Here is a 24,870-nt window from a genome sequence, read left to right as displayed (position 1 = left end):
TCAGACAATCCTGACATTGGCCAAGATGGTTTAGAACACCATAGGTCCAGACGGATGCGGGTTGGGAAATTAAAATTCTTGGACATGTGCTCAGGTGGGCACTGGATAACGTTAGTAGAGGCCAGAAAGAAACCAAATTGTGCAACTCTTAGTTGGTGGGAATACCTGCAATACAGACACTACCTGATGTCACAAAATATAACCCCGGCACAAGTGCGCCCATATACTGAGTTTGAGGAACTATGCTCGCTAACTGGTCCAAATAAGAAAACACTCTCAAAAATCTACGGGTTAATAGCAATGTTAGCAATACCAGATTTGCCGTTCTTTCACTCCTGGGAAGCAGACACCGGGACAAAGTTTTCCCGAAGTCAAAGAGCTAAGATATGTACTTTTGTCCATAAGACCTCGCGTACGGTCGGAATGCAGGAGGTGAATTACAAGATACTCTCCTACTGGTACCTCACCCCACTTATATTGAATAAAATCTACCCAAACACAGACGATAAATGCTGGAGATGTGGGACGGAAGTCGGCTCTCTGATACATATCCTTTGGACGTGTTCCAAACTTATAGAATTCTGGCAGAGAATTGAAAGATTAATAAAAGCGGTGACAGATAGGAACACCCCATTTACTCCTGAATTTTACCTCCTGCATCTCAATGACTGGACAATGAAGCAATATAAGAGGTCAGTAGTGCGTCACATTTTAAATGCTGCAAAACGACTAATTGTTAGACACTGGAAGCAGACGGCAGTCCCAGGAGTGAAGGAACTGGTACAGGAAATGGACGAGACTCAATTTATGGAGGATCTTTCACATGCAGCACTGAACAGAAATGAAGTTTACAAAAAAACCTGGTCGTTCTGGACATATTTTAGACACTCAGATGACTTTAGTAAGACCCTGCATGGCTGAAAAGTCAGAGGCATGCTCTGGTCGGAAGGAGGCCCAGAGGTGGAAATGGATACCCGACTCTTGATCATATCTGTTTCTATGGGCACACAATACAAAGGTTTGAGTGGTCCCCAGGGGGCACATCCAGAGGAGGGGGGGAGGGGGGGGCGGGAGAGAGGGGGTTGAGAAGGGAAAAAAAAAAAAAAAAAAAAAAAAACCTTGTGAAAAATGACTGGTACAGTAGTTAGCAATAGATATTGGCTGATGATTAGCTAGGTACTTACGTAAGAGAGAATCATCCGCATTTTGGGCGGGTGGGGGATGCTATGAATTTACGCTCATTGTGCTCTCAAAGTAAACCTAACTGTAATTGATATAGATATCTGTTTATATTCCTCACTTGACGGCTTTGTTGTACAATGTTTGTAACTTTTCGACATGTTATTCCCATTTGCATTTGCATTTTTCACAAATAAAGAGTATAAAAAAAAAGAATGAAACCTGCCTTATTGCTTTCTCTTATTCCTTCTCCTCGAGACTGCTAGTTTTTATATTAAACCCTAAAGCACCATGGCGGTCCCAAAAGAGGAAGTGAAAGGCAATCTCTCCAGTGAGCACACAAACAGTACTCAACTAGTGTTTCTAATCCTTTTTCTTACAGTGGGATGCAAAAGTTTGGGCAATCTTGTTAATCGCCATGATTTTCCTGTATAAATCGTTGGTTGTTACGATAAAAAATGTAAGTTAAATATATCATATAGGAGACACACACATTGATATTTGAGAAGTGAAATGAAGTTTTTGGGATTTACAGAAAGTGTGCAATAATTGTTTCAACAAAATTAGGCAGGTGCATAAATTTGGGCACTACAAAAAATGATATTAAAGAGACTCCGTAACAAAAATTGCATCCTGTTTTTTATCATCCTACATGTTCCAAAAGCTATTCTAATGTGTTCTGGCTAACTGCAGCACTTTCTACTATGACAGTCTCTGTAATAAATCAATGTATCTTTCCCCTGTCAGACTTGTCGGCCTGTGTCTGGAAGGCTGCCAAGTTCTTCAGTGTTGTGGTTCTGCTATGAACTCACCCTTTCTGGCCCCTCTATGCACACTGCCTGTGTGTTATTTAGATAAGAGAGAAGAGAGAAGCTGCTCTAATCAGCTGGATAAATCGTCCTCTGAGCTGGCTGGGCTTTCACATACTGAGGAATTACAAACAAGGGCAAAGCTGTTTGCAAGAGGAAAAGAGCAGCCTGAAACTTCAGCGCATGGGGGAAAGAAACACACAAATGATCTCTTGAGATTCAAAAGGAATGCTGTATACAGCCTGCTTATGTATGGATGTATTTTCTATGTGTGGACATACTGTACATCAACCTACTTCCTGTTTTGGTGGCCATTTTGTTTGTTTACAAACAAACTTTTTAAAACTGTTTTTAACCACTTTTAATGCGGCGAGGAGCCGCGAAATTGCGACAGAGGGTAATAGGAGATGTCCCCTAACGCACTGGTATGTTTACTTTTGAGCGATTTTAACAATACAGATTCTCTTTAAATCAGTATTTAGTAGATCCTCTTTTTGCAGAAATTACAGCCCCTGCCTAAACGCTTCCTGTAGGTTCCAATGAGAGTCTGGATTCTGGCTGAAGGTATTTTGGACCATTCCTCTTTTCAAAACATCTCTAGTTCATTCAGGTTTGATGGCTTCTGAGCATGGACGGCTCTCTTAAACTCACACCACAGATTTTCAATTATATTCAGGTCTGGGGACTGAGATTCCAGAACGTTGTACTTGTTCCATTGCATGAATGCCTTAGTAGATTTTGAGCAGTGTTTTGGGTTGTTGTCTTCATGAAAGATCCAGCCGAGGCACATATTGTAGTACTTCCTAAGGAGGGGAAAGACCCTGCCTGGTGCCAAAGCTACAGACCGATTTCGCTCATCAATTTAGATGTAAAAATCTTTTCAAAGATACTTGCAAATAGGCTAAAAGAAGTACTCCCCAAATTAGTAGACTTTGATCAAACAGGCTTTATACAAGGAAGAGAGGCCAGGGATAATGCAAGTAAGGCATTAAATGTAATCCACTGGGCACAGAGGTCCAGCTCGCCCTTGATGATATTATCCACTGATGCGGAAAAAGCGTTTGATAGGGTGAGCTGGACCTTGCTAAGAGTAATTCTACAACACATTGGTTTGAAGCCAAGAATGCAAAATTGGATAATGACATTATATTCAAAGCCTAATGCGAGGGTCCGTGTGAATGGAATATTGTCAGAAAGGTGCACAATAAGCAATGGCACCAGGCAGGGTTGCCCACTGTCTCCTCTGCTGTTTGTGCTATCTCTGGAACCAGTACTAAGAGAAATCAGGGAGAGCCGGGAGGTCAAAGGGGTAGAGATAGGCTCTCAACAATACAAACTGTCAGCATTCGCAGATGACATTCTTTTCTATGTAAGAGACCCGCACACCACGCTCCCAAACCTCCTTAAAATCTTGAAAGAGTACAGCCTAATTTCTAATTTTAAAATAAACATGTCCAAATCAGAGTTTATAGCAATTAACATAGATCCAAGGGAAATCAAACTAATCTCTGAGAACTATCCTTTTCCGTATAAACAGGAAGCAATACGTTATTTAGGGATTAAATTGCCTTCGGATCTTAAGACACTGTATAAGCTAAACTTCTTACCTCTACTGGAGGCTCTGAAGAAAGACTTGGGGAAATGGGATAGGGATAGCTTCACCTGGTTCGGGCGAAAGAACATTCTGAAGATGAATGTGTTGCCAAGAGTTCTTTTCTTCATGTCAATGATACCCATACCCCTCCCCAAAGAATTTTTCTCTAAAATCAGGACGCAATTTATTAAATTCATATGGAAAGGTAAATACCCCAGATTAGCTTACAACATCCTCATCAGAAGAAAAGAGAAAGGAGGCCTGGGCCTCCCCGATATTAAAACATACTATCAGGCAGTAGCATTAAATAGAGCCCTAGACTGGAAATTTGGGGACGAGACGAAAAGCTGGGTTAGATTAGAGAAAACTTTAGGGGGTAGAGATTTGGCGACAGCCCAATGGGTTCCGAAAGCAAACAGAGGTTTATCAGACATGTGCCCAGATTGGACACACAATACCCTTAAAATCATAGACAACATAAACCAAAAGCACAAATGGTTCCCAGGAATCTCATTAATGTCCCCAATGACAGGATACCCGTTATTCACACCAGGACTGGAGAAGGGATTTTTTGGATCCTGGGGAGGAGGAGATAAACTATGTTTAGGGCACCTATGGCATGAACACCGATTAAAGACACTGTCAGAATTACGGGAGGACTATGGGCAATTCCCCTTTGACTTTTGGAGACTTAGACAAGTGGGAGCGTGGTGTGCGGACCACTCATTGCATTTCAATGATGAAGAAAGGATTTCTGAATGGGTAGGGCTATATATCAAGCAAGATAAAATAGACCACTCAATTTCAAAACTGTATCAGATACTCTTAGAGCAGATCAGTAGCTCTCCGCTAACATTCTTGAGAGCATGGGGAAGAGAAATAGGTATCCCCCTAGAACCCATACAGGTGCCTTTCCTCCTAGACAACATTCATTCGTCCTCAATAAGCACGCAAACACAAGAAAGCAATTATAAAATGTTGACCAGGTGGTATATGACACCAACAAGGCTGGCAACAATAGATAGTACAAAGAGTGATGAATGCTGGAGAGAATGTGGCAACAGGGGTACTCTGTTGCATTTACATTGGAATTGCCCCAAATTAGTAAATTACTGGGACGAGGTGCTTCAGGTAATTGAAAAAATAACATGTCGTAAGATTGAGGATAATCCGTGGGTAGTCCTCCTACACCTATCTAAAAGCAAATCATATAGGAAAACAGTGGTCCCTCATATGCTAGACGCAGCCAAAGGTCTAATCCCCTTACATTGGAAATCCTGATACATCCCCACTGTAAAAGACTGCTTCCGGAGACTTAACCAGATACAGATGACTGAGGAGACAGTGCTAACCAGCAAAAATAAATACAAAAAATACTACCAAACCTGGGCCTTATGGATCGACTATAAAGATTCAGTAGAATACAGAAATTATATGGGATGAATCCTACATGAGTTTGATTTATAAGCACGGTAGGGACCTTCGATACAAATGCTAATCTCAGGTAATAATGAACACAGTCCAACAGCCCGTGATCCGGGGGTAGGGGGGAAGGGAGGGGGGAGGGGATGGGATGGGGGAGGGTAGAAGAGCAATGTTTATCATAAGTTAATGGGATTCTACGCAAAATTAGATAACACATATTGGAAGAAGCAAGCCCACACTCTCAAAGGGGGAAAAAAGAGGTTTTAATATTGAGAAGAGTTTTGTCCATGTTACTGTTGAAACCTAATTTCTGGATATATGAGCACATAGACAGTCAAGTGAACGTGTATAAGGAAAGTTAATAATAATTGTATGGATAAACTGTTGTAAAGCATCTAAAAAACGAAAATAAAAATTATGTTAAAAAAAAGAAAGATCCAGCCCTGGTGCAGCTTCAGCTTTGTCACTGATTCCTGGACATTGGTCTCCAGAATCTGCTGATACTGAGTGAAATCCATGCATCCCTCAATTTTGACAAGATTCCCAGTCCCCTAAACCATGATGGTGGACAATCTTTGCCTTCAGGTCATTTGAGAGTTGTTTTGAGACCCCCATGTTGCTACTCTTCAGAGAACATTACAAGAGGAAGGAAACTTACAATTGACCCCCTTAAATACTCTTTCTCATAATTGGATTCACCTGTGTATGTAGGTCAGGGGTCAATGAGCTTACCAAGCCAATTTGAGTTCCAATAATTAGTTCTAAAGGTTTTGGAATCAATAAAATGACAACAGTAGCCAAATTTATGCACCTGCCTAATTTTATTTAAACATTGCGCACTGTCTGTAAATCCAATAAACTTCATTTCACTTCTCAAATATCACTGTGTGTGTCTCCTATATGATATGTTTAACTGACATTTTTTATTGTAACATCCAATGATTTTTACAGGAAAATCATGACGATTAACTAGGTTGCACAAACTTTCGCATCCCACTGTATAGTGGAGCGCTGTACAATGGAAAACAGGGGATACATTTTTCAATCTCATGAGTAATGAGTACAATCTATGACAATGGATGAGTGGGCTTTATTGTTAACATGTTGTCTTCTTCTGTTGCAGCATGTCTATCCGCAACTTCCAGTTACCCAGCTCACAGATCAGCCCTGTGCCCAACGTTGGTCTCAAGCTGTCCATCTCTGGTGCCTTCATCGAGATAAGTGGAAGCTGGAGATTCAAAACCAAGTTACATATGTAAGTCATTTTAGAAACATTTCACACTATAAGGAGCTGTTTTGTTTTATTTCCAGATCATCATCACCAGACATTAATACATATTGTCTAATAACTTAGTAAAAAAAAAGGAGTCAAATAACATACCTTGAACAGATGCAGCCAAGTAAAGCAAGTAACTATGAGTTGGGTTGCTGCTGCTAAAATTGCATCATTCCACTGTTCAGACTGTAAGGGGTGGGGCGCAGACAGAACCCTCTGAGTAGACTGCAGCCTATACCAATGAACGTCTGTGACCCAGGAAGTGGACATCTAGATTAGGAACTTTAACAATGTGTTTTTTCACACCAGCTAATCTAAAAGTGGCCATAGATCTATCAATTTTCCAGCCTGATCGACCATCTGATTTGATCATTTTATCAAATAAGATGAAAATCGGTGCCTCAACAAGCATGCCCGATCGACCAAATTTGGGCCGAAATCGGCTGAATGTATTGATCAAGAATACTGGGAAATTTACACCGACATGGTTGATTGTGTGGGTGGCTGTAGCAGTGTGCGACAATCGCAATGACTGACTAATGCAACCGAACCTCTGCCCCCGCTGTTTCCCCAATTAATAATGTCCGCTCAGAGCCCATGCATTCAAATCTCATCTGTTACAGCTGCCGCGGTGTCCAGCTGGTCCTGCTTCCCCATCCCACGTGGTTGCCACATATAGCACATGGCGCATTTGCAACATCACACATGCGCCACATGCTATATGCGGCAGCCACATAGGACACAAATGGGGAGGCAGAAGCAGCTGGACACTAGTGGCAGTTAAAACAGGTGAGATTTGAATGCACAGGCACCGGAAGCACATAAAACATTAGGGGAGCAGAGGTGGAGGTGGTCGATGCAGTGTCACAAGGCCAATTCCCTAGAGATTTCATGCTGAAATTGATCAGGAATCAGTCTGCAGTGTATGGGCAGCCAACATATCACTCTACATTTGCATACATAGAGAAAAGTGAAAATGGCAGCGCATCTAACCAAGATGCACCTGACATTGCAAAGGGCTAACTAGCCTCTTAAAGGCACAACTGTGCTCATAGCAGTAGAACAGGTGCATTAGAACTAATGCATCTCACAATACAATAATGGAAGCAAATCCATGCGTTACACATTATCAACTTATTAGGGGACCTTACCCTTGTCTTATTGAGAGAGACATCAGTTCAGTAGCAGGGACGGCTCGTGCAGCCTTCTCTCGGGGTCCCCTTGCCTTGGGAGCAGCCGGCCATATAAAGGGGAAGGGGCGTGGCGTGGGCAGCGCCCCAGGCTCTCTCACTGCCTGGGGACACCGCCCACAACCCCAACCCAAAGGAAAATCACCCAGCAAGCATGTTCCCATATTGCTGGGTGATTTTAAACGTAGGTTAGGGCGGGGACCCCGAGAGAAGGCTGCACGAGCCGTCCCTGCTACTGAACTGATGTCTCTCTCAATAAGACAAGGGTAAGGTCCCCTAATAAGTTAATAGTGTGTAACGCATGGATTTGCTTCCATTATTGTATTGTGAGATGCATTATTTCTAATGCACCTGTTCTACTGCTATGAGCACAGTTGTGCCTTTAAGAGGCTAGTTAGCCCTATGCAATGTCAGGTGCATCTTGGTTAGATGCGCTGCCATTTTCACTTTCTCCATGTATGCAATATCACTCTACATTCACAGAGAAATCTATCTCTTGTTCAGGGCCGGTTCTAGCTACAATGGGGCCCTGGGGCAAAAGAAACTTGAGGGGACCCCTAGCAATGCCCCCCTCCGCGCGCATCCTCCGAGATGTCTCTCAGGACCCATTCCACCACACTCCCAGCCATACAAAATCAGTAGGCACCCATCATAAGTCCCCAAAAGCATTGTTGGGGCCCTTATTATTTCCCTCCTCCTTTCCCTTACCAATCCAAAGTGTACACACACTGGGGCCTTTTTTAATCCAGACAGGACACAGGAGGCAGCACCATGCTCTACACTCCAGACTTCTCCCCACCGCGCCTCTCTTCTTCATTCCCTGCAGGCATGTATGGGGTCACCATAGCTGGAGGGAAGGGGACACACCTTGGGGGAACCCTACAAGCTCTGGGGCCCAATTGCCCCCTTTGCCTCAGTGGAAGTGACGGCCCTGCTCTTGTTCAATCTGGTTGATGTATCAGCACGTTAAGTTAAGTTTCTAAATCGACAAAAACAAGTTTCTACACAGGACTAGTGAAACATTTGAGTCTCTAGGGTGCATTCAGGATATGCTGCATGGCAATATCGTATTACAGAACAAGAGAAACAAGAATTTTCATTCTTGCCGGGCTTCTCTTTGTGTATTGTTCAGTCGCTGAGAAATAATCATAGCGCATGCCAGATACACAGATGGAACTACAATGGGATTCGAAATTTGGGCAACCTTGTTAACAGGGGTGCTCGGATATCCCTTTTCAAAATCCAGATTGACCCGGATCCGGATACCCAAATATCCGATCCGGGTCGGATATTCGATTTCAAAAATTTCCAATCCGAATCGGATATCCGACCCTAGTATCCGGGATATCCGGGCAAATTCGGATATCCGGATAGAAAAAACGGAAGTGGCCTTTAAATTGCTTTAAAAAGTTTTTTAGGGTATATGATGCATGTAGCATCATCATTTTGTAAAGGGGAACACTAATTGATGATGTGGAGATTTAACCCCCCCCCCCTAAAAAAGGCTGTCAATTAACATTAGGCTTAGGTTCCAGACAGCGGTCGTGAAGCCAACATTGTGTCCAGAGTCCAACTGCACAACTGGGACATGACAGTTTTCAGCCAAGACACCTCCAAAAAATGACGCAGCAATTGTGTTTTGGGTTAAATATAGGTGGTATCAGTGGCCTCTGGCACCCTGGCCTGGCGGTGGGAGCTGAACAGGCAGCAGGAGCAGGGCAATGCACCAGCAGCAGGTGTAATGTGTGCCAGGAGCATGCCGGACGTGGCACATGGCAATTGGCAAGTGTCACGTGGCATTTGCCACGTGTTACATGGCACTTGGCACGTGTCATGTGGCACTTGCCAAGTGCCACGTGACACATGGTAAATGCCACGTGACACTTGGCAAGTGACACGTGCCAAGTGACATGTGGCAAGTGCCACATGACACATGCCAAATGCCACGTGACACGTGGCAAGTGACACATGCCAAGTGCCACGTGACATGTGACACGTGCCAAGTGCCGAGTGACAGTCAGACAGCAGAGGAGAAGACACTAGTGCACACTAACTGTCACACTGGCACTGCTCACAGCACAGCAGTTCTGTAGAAAGCTAACACAGTAGTACTACTACTCTAACAACTACTAGCACTGACTGCAGTACCACAGTACTAACTACACAGTAATCATATCCCCTAATCCTTAACCTAACCTACACCTAAGGCTAATAGCTGGCCAGTAGGCAGCAGCTGGCCTGGTCTGTGCACAGCACACACACAGACACATAGCAGCTGCCTGCAGCACACACTCTGACTGTCACACAAATGACATCAAACTAATTAATGATTTAACAATAGTGTAGTGATAGTGAAGGGGTTAATCAATGAACAGCTTCCGGTTTATCACTGCTAGGCCAGCAGCACTGGAGCACACACCCTGACTGTCATACAATGACATCAATCAAGCTAATTAACGATTTAACAATAGTGTAGTGATAGTAGTGAAGGGGTTAATCACTGAACAGCTTTAGGTTTATAACTGTATACAGCCCTTGCTAGGCCACCAGCACTGGAGCATGTCTCTCAGTGAGCATTCAGCAACTAAGACGATATGTCTCATCATGGCAGCCCTCCTTATTATACAGGAGGGCTGGCCAGTGTTCCTTTCTGTGATTGGGTGCCAGGGTTTAGGCTGGGAGCCCTCTGATTGGCTCAATGAGGTCAGGTGGGGCTGGCCAGGGTTCTCCTCTGTGATTGGTTGCTAGGGCTTCTGCTGTGAGCCCTCTGATTGGCTCCAGGACTTAGTTACAGTATTTCGGATCCAGATATCCGCAATATGCGCCCAAATATCCGCAGATAGCTAGCCGGATTTTTTTTTAAATCCGGAATCCGAATCGGATAGCGTAAAAAAGTTCGGATATCCGGGTTACACGGATATCCGTAATCCGGATAAGCACCCCTGCTTGTTAATTGTCATGATTTTCCTGTATAAATTGTTGGTTGTTACGATAAAAAATGTCAGTTAAATATATCTTATAGGAGACACACACAGTGATATTTGAGAAGTGAAATTAAGTTTATTGGATTTACAAAAAGTGTGCAATAATTGTTTAAGTAAAAGTATGCAGGTGCATAAATGTGGGCACTGCTGACATTTTATTGTTCCAAAACCTTTAGAACTAATTATTGGAACTTAAATTGGCTTGGTAAGCTTATTGACCCCTGACCTACATACACAGGTGAATCCAATTATGAGAAAGAGTATTTAAGGGGGTCAATTGTAAGTTTCCCTCTGTAACGATCAGGTGCGGCAGCTGCGGTGAACAGGGCTACCACCGCAGCTGCCTCCGCTTCCCTGCCTGACAACGCTCCCGCTCCTCGGGCATCTCGTGCACCGAGGATGGGCATCTCTGCTGTTCACAAGGTCGCATTAGCGCGTGCGCGCGCTCACCGTCACGACCTTTATGTGGGAAAGAGGCGCATCAGCTGACCAGTGGGTCGGCTGACGTCAGAGGACGCGCCCGCTGCTGCTGATTGGCTGGGCGTCTGGGGCGTGCTTCAGGGACTCCTCAGCCTCTTAAGCGCGGAGGATTCACTCGCAACTTGTCTGCTGTTGTGAATACTTCGTGTTAGCGCTCAGACCCTTGATAGCTTTAATATTAATTACTAAAGACTGTATTGTTTTATCTGTGTATGACTCTGGCTCGTTCTAACCACTCTTTCTCTCATTGATTCTGTACCTTTGCCCATCTGATCTTGTTGCCGACTCTGCCTGTTCACCTTTCCGTCTCTGCCTGCTGATTCTGTACCTTACTAGCCTGCCTGTTGCCAACCAGACTAGTCTGACCACTCTAACTCACCAGTGAGCCCTTGTCACTGGTGAGGAGCTCGCCGTACTGATAGTGCCCACCAGCTCCTCTGGTGAGGTATATCAAAATCTGTCAGTACTTACTGTTGCACCAAACACTTCCTGTGCATTTAGCTATCCACCTGTGTTTGCTATACTTGCATTATTGGTGACTCTGCAGATCACCACATAATCAGGAATAGTATCTGTATTATTGGTGATACTACAGATCACCAAATAATCAGATATCTGTCTCTTGCTAACACCACCGTAACACCCTCCTCTTGTAATGTTCTCTGAAGAGTAGCAACATGGGGGTCTCAAACCAACTCTCAAATGACCTGAAGACAAAGATTGTTCACCATCATGGTTTAGGGGAAGGATACAGAAAGCTGTCTCAGAGATTTCAGCTGTCTGTTTCCACAGTTAGGAACATATTGATTAAATGGAAAACCAGAGGCTCAGTTCAAGTTAAGGCTCGAAGTGGCAGACCAAGAAAAATCTCAGATAAACAAGCGATGAATGGTGAGAACAGTCACTCATCCCACAGAACAACACCAAATACCTACAACATCATCTTACTGCAGATGGAGTCACTGCATCGACGTTCAACTATTCGGCGCACTTTACACAAGTAGATGCTGTATGTGAGAGTGATGCAGAGGAAGCCTTTTCTCGGCCCACAGCACAAACAGAACTGCTTGAGGTATGCTAAAGCACATTTGGACACACCAGCTTCATTTTGGAATAAGGTGCTGTGGACTGATGAAACTAAAATTAAGTTATTTAGGCATAACGGGGTGTTATGCATGGAGGAAACACAACACAGCATTCCAAGAAAAACACCTGCTACCTACAGTCAAATATGGTGGTGGTTCCATCATGCTGTGGGGCTACGTGGCCGGTGCAGGGACTGGTAATCTTGTCAAAGTTGAGAGACACATGGATTCCACTCAGTATCAGCAGATTCTGGAGACCAATGTCCAGGAATCAGTGACAAAGCTGAAGCTGCGCTGGGACAGCTTTTACTCTAGACACTGACAAAACAATAAGCCTAAGCACTGCTCACAATCCACTAAGGCATTAATGCAGAGGAACAAATACAATGTTCTGGAATGGCCATCTGAGTCCCCTTACCTAAATATAATTGAAAATCTGTGGTGTGAGTTAAAGAGAGCTGTCCATGCTAAGAAGCCATCAAACCTAAATGAGATGTTTTGTAAAGAGTTATGGTCCAAAATACATTCAACCAGAATCCAGACTCTCATTGGAACCTACAGGAAGCGTTTAGAGGCTGACATTTCTGCAAAAAGAGGATCTACTAAATATTGATTTCATTTCTTTTTTGTGGTGCCCAAATGTATGCACCAGCTTAATTTTGTTTAAACAATTATTACACACTTTCTGTAAATCCAATAAACTTAATTTCACTTCTCAAATATCACTGTGTGTCTCCTATATGATATATTTAACTTACATTTTTATCATAACAACCAACGATTTACACTGGAAAATCATGACAATTAACAAGGTTGCCCAAACATTCGCATCCCACTGTATGTACTTGGAATTGCTGCTTGTAACTGTGACCACCTCTGAGATAAGAAATAGCCCATAGGTAATTCACTTTTTCATCTTCTCTTTAAAACAAATTTTCAGCACTTTGCAATTAAAAAAATACCAAAAAGTAGATGAAAAAGTAACCGGTACTATCAAAAGTATTTTTCAAATGTTCTCGCTTGCTGGAGGTTTAAAAGTCATTTTATTAACAAAAGCCCATGTGCAATTAACTTTCACAACTTACAACAATAAAATGCGGTTTTAGCCACCAGCAAGCAAGAACATAAGAACATCAATTTATACTATACTTTTCCACCCACTTTTTGGTACTTTTTTAATTGCGGAGAGCTGAAAAGTTACTTAAAAGGTCACTTAAGTCACACAAAAAAAATGAGTTTTACTCACCTGGAGTTTCCATCAGCCCCCTGTAGCTGTCCGGTGCCCTCGTAGCCTCGCTCCGATCCTCCTGTCCCCGCTGGCGGCTACTTCCGATTGCGACATCAGTCTGGGAACGCGAGTGATTCTTCGCGTTCCTGGCCACAATAGCACCCTCTATACTGCTATTGCGGCAAGGAAGGCCGCAATAGCAGTATAGAGGGTGCTATTGGGGCCAGGAATACGAAGAATCACTCTCGTTCCCAGCCTGTCAGCGCCTTTTGGTGAAACCGGAAGTAGCCGCAGGCGGGGACAGAAGGATCAGAGCGAGGCTACGAGGGCACTGGGCAGCTGCAGGGGGCTGGTGAAAGCCCCAGGTGAGTAAAACTATTTTTTTTTTTTTTGCTTGATTTAAAGGGATACTGTAGGGGGGTCGGGGGAAAATGAGTTGAACTTACCCAGGGCTTCTAATGGTCCCCCGCAGACATCCTGTGCCCGCGCAGCCACTTACAGATGCTCCGGCCCCGCTTCCGGTTTACTTCTGGAATTTCAGACTTTAAAGTCTGAAAACCACTGCACCTGCGTTGCAGTGTTCTCGCTCCTGCTGATGTCACCAGTAGCGTACTGCACAGTCGCAGACCATACTGGGCCCATGCAGTACACTCCTGGTGACATCAGCGGGAGCGAGGACATGGCAACGCAGGCACAGTGGTTTTCAGACTTTAAAGTCTGAAGTTCCAGAAGTGAACCGGAGCATCGGGGAGTGGCTGCGCAGGCACAGGATGTCTGCGGGGGAACATTAGAAGCCCCGGGTAAGTTCAACTCATTTTCCCCCCGACCCCCTACAGTATCCCTTTAAGTGTCCCTTTAAAAAGAACCTGAGACGAGAAGCATCTCAGGTACCATACTTACTTGAGGCCCAAGCTCCATTGAGACTGCTTGACCCTCGCCATCTTGACCCTTGCCACCTTCACGCTCCCGCGGCCGGGAGAATTCTGCAGGTCTGTGTTCACAGCTGAGCCACGTATACGCGACAAGGCGTGACTCGGCCAAGCTTTTGGGCCGAATTGCGGGGGACAGGAGCCACCCGGGAAGATGGCAAGGGACAAGCAGCCTCAATGGGGCTTGGCCCCAGGTAAGTATGGAACCTGAGTTGCTTCTCATCTCAGGTACACTTTAAAAGAGAATATGAAAAATTATTACCTAGGAGAAATATCAAGAGAAAAAAGCTAATTCCATAAGGGTGTAATTGTTGCGATCCGTTCAGCCCCAGTGGTAAAAACGTAATAAAAATGCAGACCTTTCCAGCTATGTATGTTTGGCTCTTGCAAAGATCCCTGATCTCCCTTGTACCCCACCCCTGTTACTGAATATGTGACCCTGCAGAATTATAGTGCTTTACTGACATGGAATATCACTACTTTTCCTAACTTTAGTGTCAGGGTCACACATTTGGCCCATTACTTTTTTCATGTATTGTGTGCAACATGTCACATATGCCGTGCTGCCTGTAGGAACATTAGTAGTGAATAGAAGTTAAAAAATTATCTCCTAGGAGAAAACTCAGGAGAAAAAGTACGGTAAATTGCATATGGACCATAATGTGTTTAAAGTGTAACTGTCGGGTCATAAAATCAAAAATCAATTCTTTATTTTTATCTGGTAAACAAGTAATAAGGATGCTAATCAGGCAATCCAAAAGTTAAAATCTCTGTTACTTTTCTTGTTGATAAATGATCATTCTCCAGTTTACCTGACTCTTATTTGGTACACACAAAATTTTGTACACAAAAAGGAAGTTGCAGGGCATGCTGGGTTGTGCTAGTTTGCTTCTGTACATTCGTTAAGTCTGAGGGGAAATAAAGAAGCAAAAAAAAAGACAACCCAGCATGCCCTGCAACTTCCTTTTTGAGTACCAAATTTTGTGTGTACCAAATAAGAGTCAGGTAAACTGTGGAATAGAGATTCAAAAAAATGATTTTCGATTTTATGCCCGACAGTTACACTTTAAAGAGACCCTGAGCTGTGGCCTAAATTGAAAATCTGGACTTGGGGCTTCCTCCAGTCCCTCATAGCTCGCGAGGTTCCCGGCATCTTCTTCATCTCTGGTCCCACTGGGGGCTCCGGTAATTCAGCGACGCCCCCCAACACTGGTTGCCATAAGCGTCCTCTGCATGCGCGGTTCAGTCTGGATTGGATGCCAGAAACCTTGTGGGCTATGGGGAGCTGGAGGAAACCCCAGGTAGGTCCAGATTTATCAATGTAGGCCACTGCTCAGGGTTCCTTTAAACACATTATGGCCCATATGCAATTTACTTTTTCTCCAGAGTTTTCTCCTAGAAGATAATTTTTAACTTCTTTAAAAAAAAATAATAATAATAATTTCAGCATTTTGAAAAAGAAAAAGTGCAAAAAAGTAGGTGAAAAAGCTTTCAATTTAGGCCACTGTTCAGGGTCCCTTTAAAGCTTTCTGATAAAGCAATCATAGGTGCAGAATTATTAGGTACTGTAAGTGTAAAAAAAAAGCTCCTTTAGAACAATTAAGCAGCCTGAGCTAGATTACATTTTGTAACCGAATAGGGAAATCACAGCACTTCGGAGATTTTCATAACTCATCAAACCATTTTTGTTCATTTCAAAGAGTTGAAAACATATTCATAGACTGAAGTGACTATTGTCTGGCATCCCTATTTCTGCTATTTCTTCAAACACTCCCCACCAGTCTGTAGCACTGCTCTTGACACGTACTATTCAGAGGAAGATTGTTCATGATTGTTCAAGGCTCACATATCTACTCACCTATCTACAGCACACTTATGCTTGAATGTACAATAATAACCAACCTTGCCAATCAACCTTTTTTTTTTACTAATCTAAAGGAAGCAAGGTCTTTCCCTCTCAAAATACCAGTTTTATTGTCCCCAAAATGAACACTAGTGTGTCTGCTCTCCCAGGCCCGCCTCTTCACAGCTGAGGCAGTGCGACACACAAATGGAACTCTGCTGCAGCAGATGAGCTTGATGACATTTCTGCAGGTTTTTTGATACAGTACTTCCTACTTCAAACGCCCCTTGAAGTTCTTTTATTGCTGTTTGTGAAAAGTCATTAGGCGTACACAGGGCAGTTTCTAGGCTAAATAGCACCCAGGGCGAGGGTGTAAAAATAGCGCGCCCCTCAACCCCTGTGGACTTGTGAACCCTTACTCTTTAGGGGCAGTCACAGGTCACAAGTAGATCTGCCTACTTACTAGTGACCAGCCGCTCATCCAGAAGGAAACAAGGACCAGGAAAACACACAGGCGAAGAGAGCCCAGAAAGCCGACTCCTCCATGGGCGACGCATACTGACAGCCTGCAGTACCGCTACAGGACATCAGGTGTCATCTCGCGGTGGTGACATGATGATGACTTGACATCTCACGGATGCAGCCCAGGAGGGGTCAAGGCAGGTGATTGTACGGGTAATCTTCATTCTTATTCCATTTGGCTGCACTGCGCGTCACCAGCTCCCTAGCGGTTATGTCCTTCTGCCTGCGCCCCCTTCTCCTACTTGCCAGTCTACGCCCAGTGCGGTCGCCCTGCCCGCACTGCCCAAGAAACGGCGCTAGGCGTACAGTTTTTGGGTCTGCAAGGGCTTAACCTATTAGCAGCTCTGTATGCATTATCTCGAGATAGATAATGCGTGCCCGGTGCGTCTTCAAGCAGCATGTGCCGTTTAGCTGCCTGTTGTAGCTATGTAGAGTGGTGCAGGGAGCTTCTTTATATTTACCTGTTCCGGACGCTGGACTGGCTTCTCCCCTTCATCCACCCATGGTGCTGCAGTCCCGGCATTGTCTTCGGAGTTCTGATCACATAATATGACATGTGATCGTAACCCAGGGGATGGTGTCAGCATTGCAGTGCCGCCCGGTGGTGGAAGAGACTCTTCCATCACCTCTCTTCCACCACTGGACAGCATCTCTCTTCCACCACTTGGCAGCACTGACACCATCGCCTGGGTTATGGTCACACATCATATCATGTGATTGGAACTCTGAAGAGGATGTCGGCATTGCAGCGTCACCAGTGGAGGAGAGGAAAAGCCAATCCAGCCATCCGGAACAGGTAAATATGAAAGCTCCCTGAGCCACGCAGCATACTCTGCCAGTTTGGGGAGGGCACACTTCTCCATAGTTACATAGTTATTTGGGTTGAAAAAAAGACATACGTCCGACTTTTCCAGCAGCAAAAAAGAAAAAACATTGGCCTGCAGCGCACATATAGCTTTGCTATATGAGGCTGCTAATGGGTTAATATGGTCGTGTACTGTGGAAGTCTTGGTAACGTCCATCCTCCAGGGTGCACAAGGCAGAATATGTGCTGCATCACTACGAGTATCATGGCAGAGTACCCTTTCCCTGGTGCAGGACTTCTGAGTTAGTGAGTGATCATAGTAATGGACTAACGGTATCAATCTTTTTTGCATAGTTAATTAGAATTTACATTTTTGCCTATCAAAAAATCGAAAACAAATCACCAGACTTATCTAACCTGTAACTAACCCTTTTACACAAGGTCGTTCCTGGCCCTTTTAGATTCAAGGCACTCTTTGTATCCCCAGTCTTGTGAATAGGAAGATCGTATGCTACACGAATTTGTTTTGCAGGCATCAATAACAAATAAATAGGTTATATAATATACAGAAATTATGCTGTTTCTCAAAATAAGTCTATACACACAATAATACTATGCCTGATACACATCAACAGCCCAAATATATTGTGTTGCAGGATTAACCTATTCCTATTGACTAATTGTCCACTATTGGACTATTTGACCGATTTTGGGTCAATATCGGTTCAATATATTGATCGAGCATGCTGGTAAATTTCAGTCCGAAATGGTCGAGCGGGTGTGCGGCGGTAAGGGCATGCAATATCACGATGATCGATCATCACGATGGATCCCTGGCCACTGTCCCTCAAAATGTAAAGGAAGCAGCAGATGAGACCAGGAGCAGCTGGAAAGTCACGGCACCTGGAGCAGGCAACTGGGGGTGGGGGTGCACATTAACATTTGGGGGTGGCAGTCATGCTTTGTCACAAGGCCGCTAGATGTATGGGCACCTTAACTCTAGCTTCTTTAACCTTCCTAACTTCTGACAAATGCTAAAGATCTATGTGGGTAAAGTGTCACTTGAATTCCAGCGCTGTGCCCAAGCACTGGGATAATGTCTGCTGTCTGCAGTGCTGATTTTTCCCCAGTTACTGGGTAATGTCTGCTGTCTGCAGTGCTGATTTTACCCCAGTTACTGGGTAATGTTTGCGGTCTGCAGTGCTGATTTTACCCCAGTTACTGGGTAATGTCTGCTGTCTGCAGTGCTGATTTTACCCCAGTTACTGGGTAATGTCTGCTGTCTGCAGTGCTGATTTTACCCCAGTTACTGGGTAATGTCTGCTGTCTGCAGTGCTGATTTTACCCCAGTTACTAGGTAATGTTTGCGGTCTGCAGTGCTGATTTTACCCCAGTTACTGGGTAATGTCTGCTGTCTGCAGTGCTGATTTTACCCCAGTTACTGGGTAATGTGTACAGTCTGCAGTGCTGATTTTACCCCAGTTACTGGGTAATGTCTGCTGTCTGCAGTGCTGATTTTACCCCAGTTACTGGGTAATGTCGACAGAAAAAATGGGAAAAAGGAGGAGCGCTCCATAGTGTAAAAACAGATTTATTAGGTTAAAATGCGCATAAAACAATTGCACTTACTAGAAAGTAGATGCATACAGGCATATCAGATGAGGGTGAGGCCCTATTCCTGGAACCCTGTTACCGGGTAATGTCTACAGTGTGCAGTGCTGACAGTGCTGATTTTACCCCAGTTACTGGGTAATGTCTACAGTGTGCAGTGCTGACAGTGCTGATTTTACCCCAGTTACTGGGTAATGTCTACAGTGTGCAGTGCTGATTTTACCCCAGTTACTGGGTAATGTCTACAGGGTGTGGTGCTGATTTTGACTAAAGTCACCTGTTTTGTTTTGTAGATCATTTAGTGGTGGATTTGACCTTAAGGTGGAAGGACTCAGTGTTTCTGTAGGACTCAGGCTGGGCAGTGACGGATCAGGCCGACCAACTATCGCTCCTTCTGATTGCAGCAGCCACATCTCTAATGTCAACGTCCATGTGTCAGGCAGATACGGGTAAGATGTCCAACATTTTTGAAATTAAAACTTTTGGTACGGAGTGTGTTATGAAAGACAAGAATTGAAATGTATTCATTATTTATCATTATACTGTTTTGCAGGTGGCTGGTTGATCTCTTCAAACACAATGTTGATAGTGCATTGAGGAAAGCTATAGAGGATCAGGTATAATTTTTACAGGATGATTTTCAGTGCAGACGATTTGTAGTATTTAGTGCTGAGCCATTTGAACATTTCCAGGCAATCAGATCTGCTGCAAAGGCAATGCAAGTCTATGGAGACTTGTACACTTAACGTGGTGCGCCAGGGTGTGCTGGAGGTATCCAAGCTGCCACATTCGCGAAGTCTGCAGCGGGATGCCACATGATCTGTGCCTACAGGAGTCAATGGGCGATGCAGTAAGTGTAAACGACGGGAGCATGGTGTGATGCGGCACGCATGTGCCGACCAACGGGTATCCCAGTGACGTACTTTCTGCCCAGTAGCAGATATGTTACAGAGCAGGGGGTGGCGCTATGCATTTGGCCCTGTCCCCGCATGGTGGTGCAGGGTCCTGTGAAGGCTGGTTTATGTGGTGTGAGTACCACACCGCACTGCAAAACACAAGTGTAAAACCAGCCTCTAAGGCACCAAGAAACTGATAAAATAACCAAGACATTTAAAATCTCCTTTGGGAATGAAGCACACCATGGATTTAGTGTAACAAAAAAATCTTTATTAGGCATTACACTAATCATTTCGTAGATATAGCCCACTTCCTGCTTGTCCATGCCTGTCTGCTTGTTAAATATACTGTAAATAAGTAATGGCACACTTTCACACAGAGGCACTCTGATTTATAACAAGCAGACAGGCATTGTCACTTAGAAAGAGGGCAACAGGCATGCAGAAACGTGCAAAATCTGATGCCTACTGCCTATTTTCGATTGATTTGTAGCAGAAATCAACCAACATTACCAATTGGACAGGTTTGTTTGTTTTTTGCTGGTCAGTCAGGGTGGGAAAAGGTTGTAGCAGTATCTGTGCAGAGGAGGGGCCAAGCCACTGACACCCCTCCCCCACTTATGCTGCTCTCCCCGGAGTCCTGTACAGAGTATTAGCACAGCAAAGCACTCTGCTCACCTCTCCTGCTGGTACACTCCTTCTCTGCTGCCGTCATCTCCTGGTGCCCATAGTGACCCTATGAAGAGGCGGTAATTGTGAGTGCATGCATGCCGCTGGGCTGCAGGCTCCAAGAGATGACAGCAGCATATAGGAGGGAGTGCACAGTGACAGGCTGGAGAGATGAATGTAAAAGCACTTTACTGCACTAATACTCAGCATGGGCCCCCCGGAAGAGCAGCATTATCAGGGAAGGCGGGCACTTGGGGGGCGGGGGGGGGGCACAAATTGATTTTAAATTGATTTAATGCTAAAATGTAATTTAAATCAATGTGCCAGTATGTGGCAATGAAAGACAACTCTGATCAGATGTCGCTCAGAGAGGGCTCTATCTTTTGGGAACACCGGGAGAAAGTCTGCCGGTATACAGCAGGCTTTATAGTCGGACTGTGCTGTTGACAGCAGTAAAAAAGGAATGTCTAGAGATCAGAGCTGCTGCTGTGCAATCAAAACATAAGGGTGGAATGATATTTGTGAAGGGAAGTTATACATATGACTTGAGTTCCAGCATACTTGTAACAAGAGCTTCTTCTGATCAGGGCAGGATTGCTGGAAAGGACATAATGGCCCAGGCTTTGGGCACCTGTTGCCCAGCGTGGTGGCTTGACATGGAAAATTAGTTGTTGATGATGGAAGAGAAGCCTGGAAATGGAAAGGAAGGCTGCAAATAGGGAGCAATATATGTAAGAGGAGGTATGCCGCTTAAAGAGACTCTGAAGTCTCTTTTTTTTACCTCCTTTTCTCATAAAACCCTCTTCAGCATGAATGCCCCACTTGAATCGCAGCATCCCCGTGGCAGATGGGTGATTTATTAGTGTGAAATAGCTCTGCAAAGCTTGCAGGGCTTCACTTCCTTGAAGAGGCAGAGCTTTATTCTGTAGCTCTGCCTCCTCCGCAGTCAATCTCTGTCGATCGCTGCCTCTCCCCGCCCCTCTCAGTCTTCTTTCACTGAGAGGGCCGGAGATTGGCGGAGATTGATTGCGGAGCGGCAGAGCTACAGCTCAAAGCTCTGCCTCTCCAGGGCAGCACAATCTATGACCAGCAAAGTCATAGAACTTTGCAGGTCGTTTTCTCACTAATAAATCACCCATCTGCCGCGGGGAGGCGGCGATTCAAGGGGGGCATTCATGCTGAAGAGGATTTTATGAGAAAAGGAGGTAAAAAAAGTGTAGCAAAAAAGAGTGTAGCAAAAATAGTGTAGCAAAAAATACACTATTTGCATTATAAACTATCATGGATTCACACTTGTCTATCAGTTTTTCTGCATGAGCTTTCTGACAGTGCTGCACTGCTGTCAATTGTTTTTCTGCATGTGAAAAACGCACTCAAGGGTAAACTAGCCCATTGATTAACATTAGTTCTCGGTTTTACTTTGCAGAAAACAAAGTAAAATTGTTATGTGATGACCGTACACTACAATTTGAACCTTGCTTTGTCAATATGCCTCATGTTCACAGCTGTGAATGCAAATCGCGATTACAATCATGCGATCACGATTTTGCATTACTGTTTTGGGCTATTTTTCAGCGATTGCATTTTGAGAGTCTCATTCTAGTGAATGAGAATAGTGACGGAATTTTCTGTGAAAATGCTGCATGCAGCGCTTTTGCGATAGGCGATAATCGCAAATGCGCCACAATCGCTGCAGTGAGAGTAATCCTATAGGATTACTTGTGCAGCAGCGCTTTGCTGATCAGTAAAGCACGAATCGCCAGCAAAAAGGGCCCCAGTGTGAATGGGGCCTTACTGTAGGAAGGTTCCCATAGAAAATAAATTATCAAGTAGGCATGACCCAATAGCCCTCAGATCACTCTGTCTTTACTGATTTTTAGAAAATCAAATGTTCAGCTTGGCTTAGTTTTTGAGTTTATGAAGTAAGGAGCTGATACTGCCTGCATTGCTTATCACGAAGGGGAGCAGTAGCATTAATGACTTTTATGAACTGTCCAAGCAACCATCCCCCCTCTGTCCTTAGAAGCTTAGAGGGCCAAAGGGTTCCACTCAAGTAGGTGATCAGTGGTCTTCATATGTAACCCACACAGCGACCAATCAGTAGTTCTCTTTCATGGTTGCTGATAAAGGGTGACATTTGATTTGTAGGTTGCTGTGGAAAATTAAATATTAAATCCCTTGTTGCTCTTTGCACTGCAGGCCTGACTAATCATTTTCATTACTGCAACTGCAACAACAAAAACAACAACTTTTTTTACATGCTGTAAAAACAATAAAAAATAATTTCTCTAGGCTTACTTTTTACAAAATCAGTGACTTTGCATGTGCCTCCCTCACCCTGTTTTCTTTTTTTATGATTGGACAGGTGACTGTCTTTTTAAGGTTAGTGATGGACCTATGAAGGGTTCCTGATGATGAGGCAGGCAAAAAGGGCGCTAGACATTTGGTCACCGCCATAGACTCTAATGTGAAGGCTGTAGCGGCACTAAGATGGTAATTTGGGCGCTGGCAAGAGACTTAGCCCAAATTATGAAAATAAAAAAAAACAACAGTGCAATTCAGCCCCCAGCAATAGCCGGTAGCCGATTTGCATCTTTCCGCTGAGTCCATGGCGGCCTGGAGGGGGAATAGTAATTAACGCCACTGTTTTTCAGCTTCACCCTGCTCCCAAAGTTCCCAGAGCCGTTTTTGCTCGTGATTAAACTATAAAAGAACAGGACCCACTAGGATTTTATGGTATGGAAATAATAATCTGTGTGCTATTATTCATTTTTGTTTTCTTGTTTCTCCAGATCTGTCCACTGGTTACTAATGCTATTTCTAGCAAACTGGAACCCCTTCTACAGACCTTACCAGGTGAGATATTAGTTCCCATTGATAACTAGTGCAGTTTCTGATCAGGGCAAAAATTATGGCTATGAGATTGCACAATAAAATCATTATGGCACCCCTGACCCTTTCACTCAGTTTTAGTGGCAAAAACATGCACGCAGCATCATTTAGAGGGTTGGGTGAAAGAAGTGGACCTCTGCTGAAAAAAGTGCCAGAATGACTGTTTCCCTTCTTATTTTTACCCAATGCAGCAATGGCTGACTACTTCATTAAGCAACAGGGGAGCACTGTGGCAGCTCTGGAATGCAACATTCTGTGGCTGGTACTGCACTACTTCTCTCTTCACCTCTCCTCTCTGTGATAGGCTGGCTCAGTAACACAGGTAAAAGCTGAGCACTTCTCTGTGATAGGCCGGCTCAGTGGCAAAGGTAGAAGCTGAGCACCTCTCTGTGATAGGCTGGCTCAGTAGCACAGGTAGAAGCTGAGCACCTCTCTGTGATCGGCTGGCTCAGTGGCACTGGTAGAAGTTGCACACCTCTCTGTGATAGGCTGGCTCCATGGAACAGATAGAAGCTGAACACCACTCTGTGATAGGCTGGCTCAGTGGCACAGGTAGAAGCTGAGCACCTCTCTGTGATTGGTTGGCTCAGAGGCACAGGTGGAAGCTGAGCACCTCTCTGTGATAGGCTTGCTCAGTGACACAGCTAGAAGCTGAGGAGCACCTCTCTGTGATAGGCTAGCTCAGTGGCACAGGTAGAAGCTAAGACATTCTCTGTGATAGGCTGGCTCAGTGGCACAGGTAGAAGCCGAGCACTTCTCCGTGATAGGCTGGCTCAGTGGCACAGGTAGCAGCTGAACACCTCTCTGTGATAGGCTGGCTCAGCGGGATAGTCAGAAGCTGAGTACCTCTCTGTGATTGACTAGCTCAGTGGCATGGGGAGAAGCTGAGCACCTTTCTGTGATAGGCTGGCTCAGTGGCACGGGTGGAAGCTGAGCACCTTTCTATGATAGGCTGGCTCAGTGGCACGGGCAGAAGCTGAACACCTCTCTGTGATAGGCTGGCTCAGTGGCACAGGTAGAAGCTGAGCATGTTTCTGTAATAGGCTTGCTCAGTGGCACAGGTAGAAGCTGTACACCTCTCTGTGATAGGCTGGCTCAATGACACAGGTAGAAACTGAACACCTCTCTGTGATATGCTGGCTCAGTGGCACAGGTAGAAGCTGAGCACCTCTCTGTGATCGGCTGGCTCAGTGGCACTGACTCTTTTGTCTGTAAAATCACTGGAAGACTGACTGCTCTGTGGGTATTTATTATTTATTTATTTATTGTATTTATAAAGCGCCAACATATTACGCAGCGCTGGGTATTTCGAGTCTGCACTTCTAACCACCCTTAAGCAGCTGCAACCTAGACTTTTTTTTATGTGCTGATGACTTAAAGGGAGTCCGAAGCGTAAATGAAACAAAAAAACCTGATACCTAAGGAGAAGGAAGGCTCTGGGTCCTATAGAGCC

The 24,870-nt window shown here is 44.5% G+C and overlaps 1 protein-coding gene across 5 annotated transcripts in view; it reads left to right on the top strand.

The window, feature by feature from the left end:
- The window catches only part of LOC137541837 (bactericidal permeability-increasing protein-like), a 177,926-nt gene that overhangs the window by 131,038 nt on the left and 22,018 nt on the right, over positions 1 to 24,870 (top strand). For all 5 annotated transcript variants that reach the window (XM_068263371.1, XM_068263370.1, XM_068263372.1 and 2 more), the window contains 4 exons: positions 6,131 to 6,262; positions 19,254 to 19,409; positions 19,514 to 19,577; positions 23,318 to 23,381. In XM_068263371.1, coding sequence (XP_068119472.1) covers positions 6,131 to 6,262; positions 19,254 to 19,409; positions 19,514 to 19,577; positions 23,318 to 23,381 — 416 coding nt within the window. The remainder of the gene's footprint in view (positions 1 to 6,130; positions 6,263 to 19,253; positions 19,410 to 19,513; positions 19,578 to 23,317; positions 23,382 to 24,870) is intronic.

The sequence above is a fragment of the Hyperolius riggenbachi genome, chromosome 12 (assembly GCF_040937935.1).
Source record: "Hyperolius riggenbachi isolate aHypRig1 chromosome 12, aHypRig1.pri, whole genome shotgun sequence".
Taxonomy (NCBI): domain Eukaryota; kingdom Metazoa; phylum Chordata; class Amphibia; order Anura; family Hyperoliidae; genus Hyperolius; species Hyperolius riggenbachi.
The sequence above is the reverse complement of the archived record's forward strand: the minus strand, read 5'-3'. Positions and strand labels throughout refer to the sequence as shown.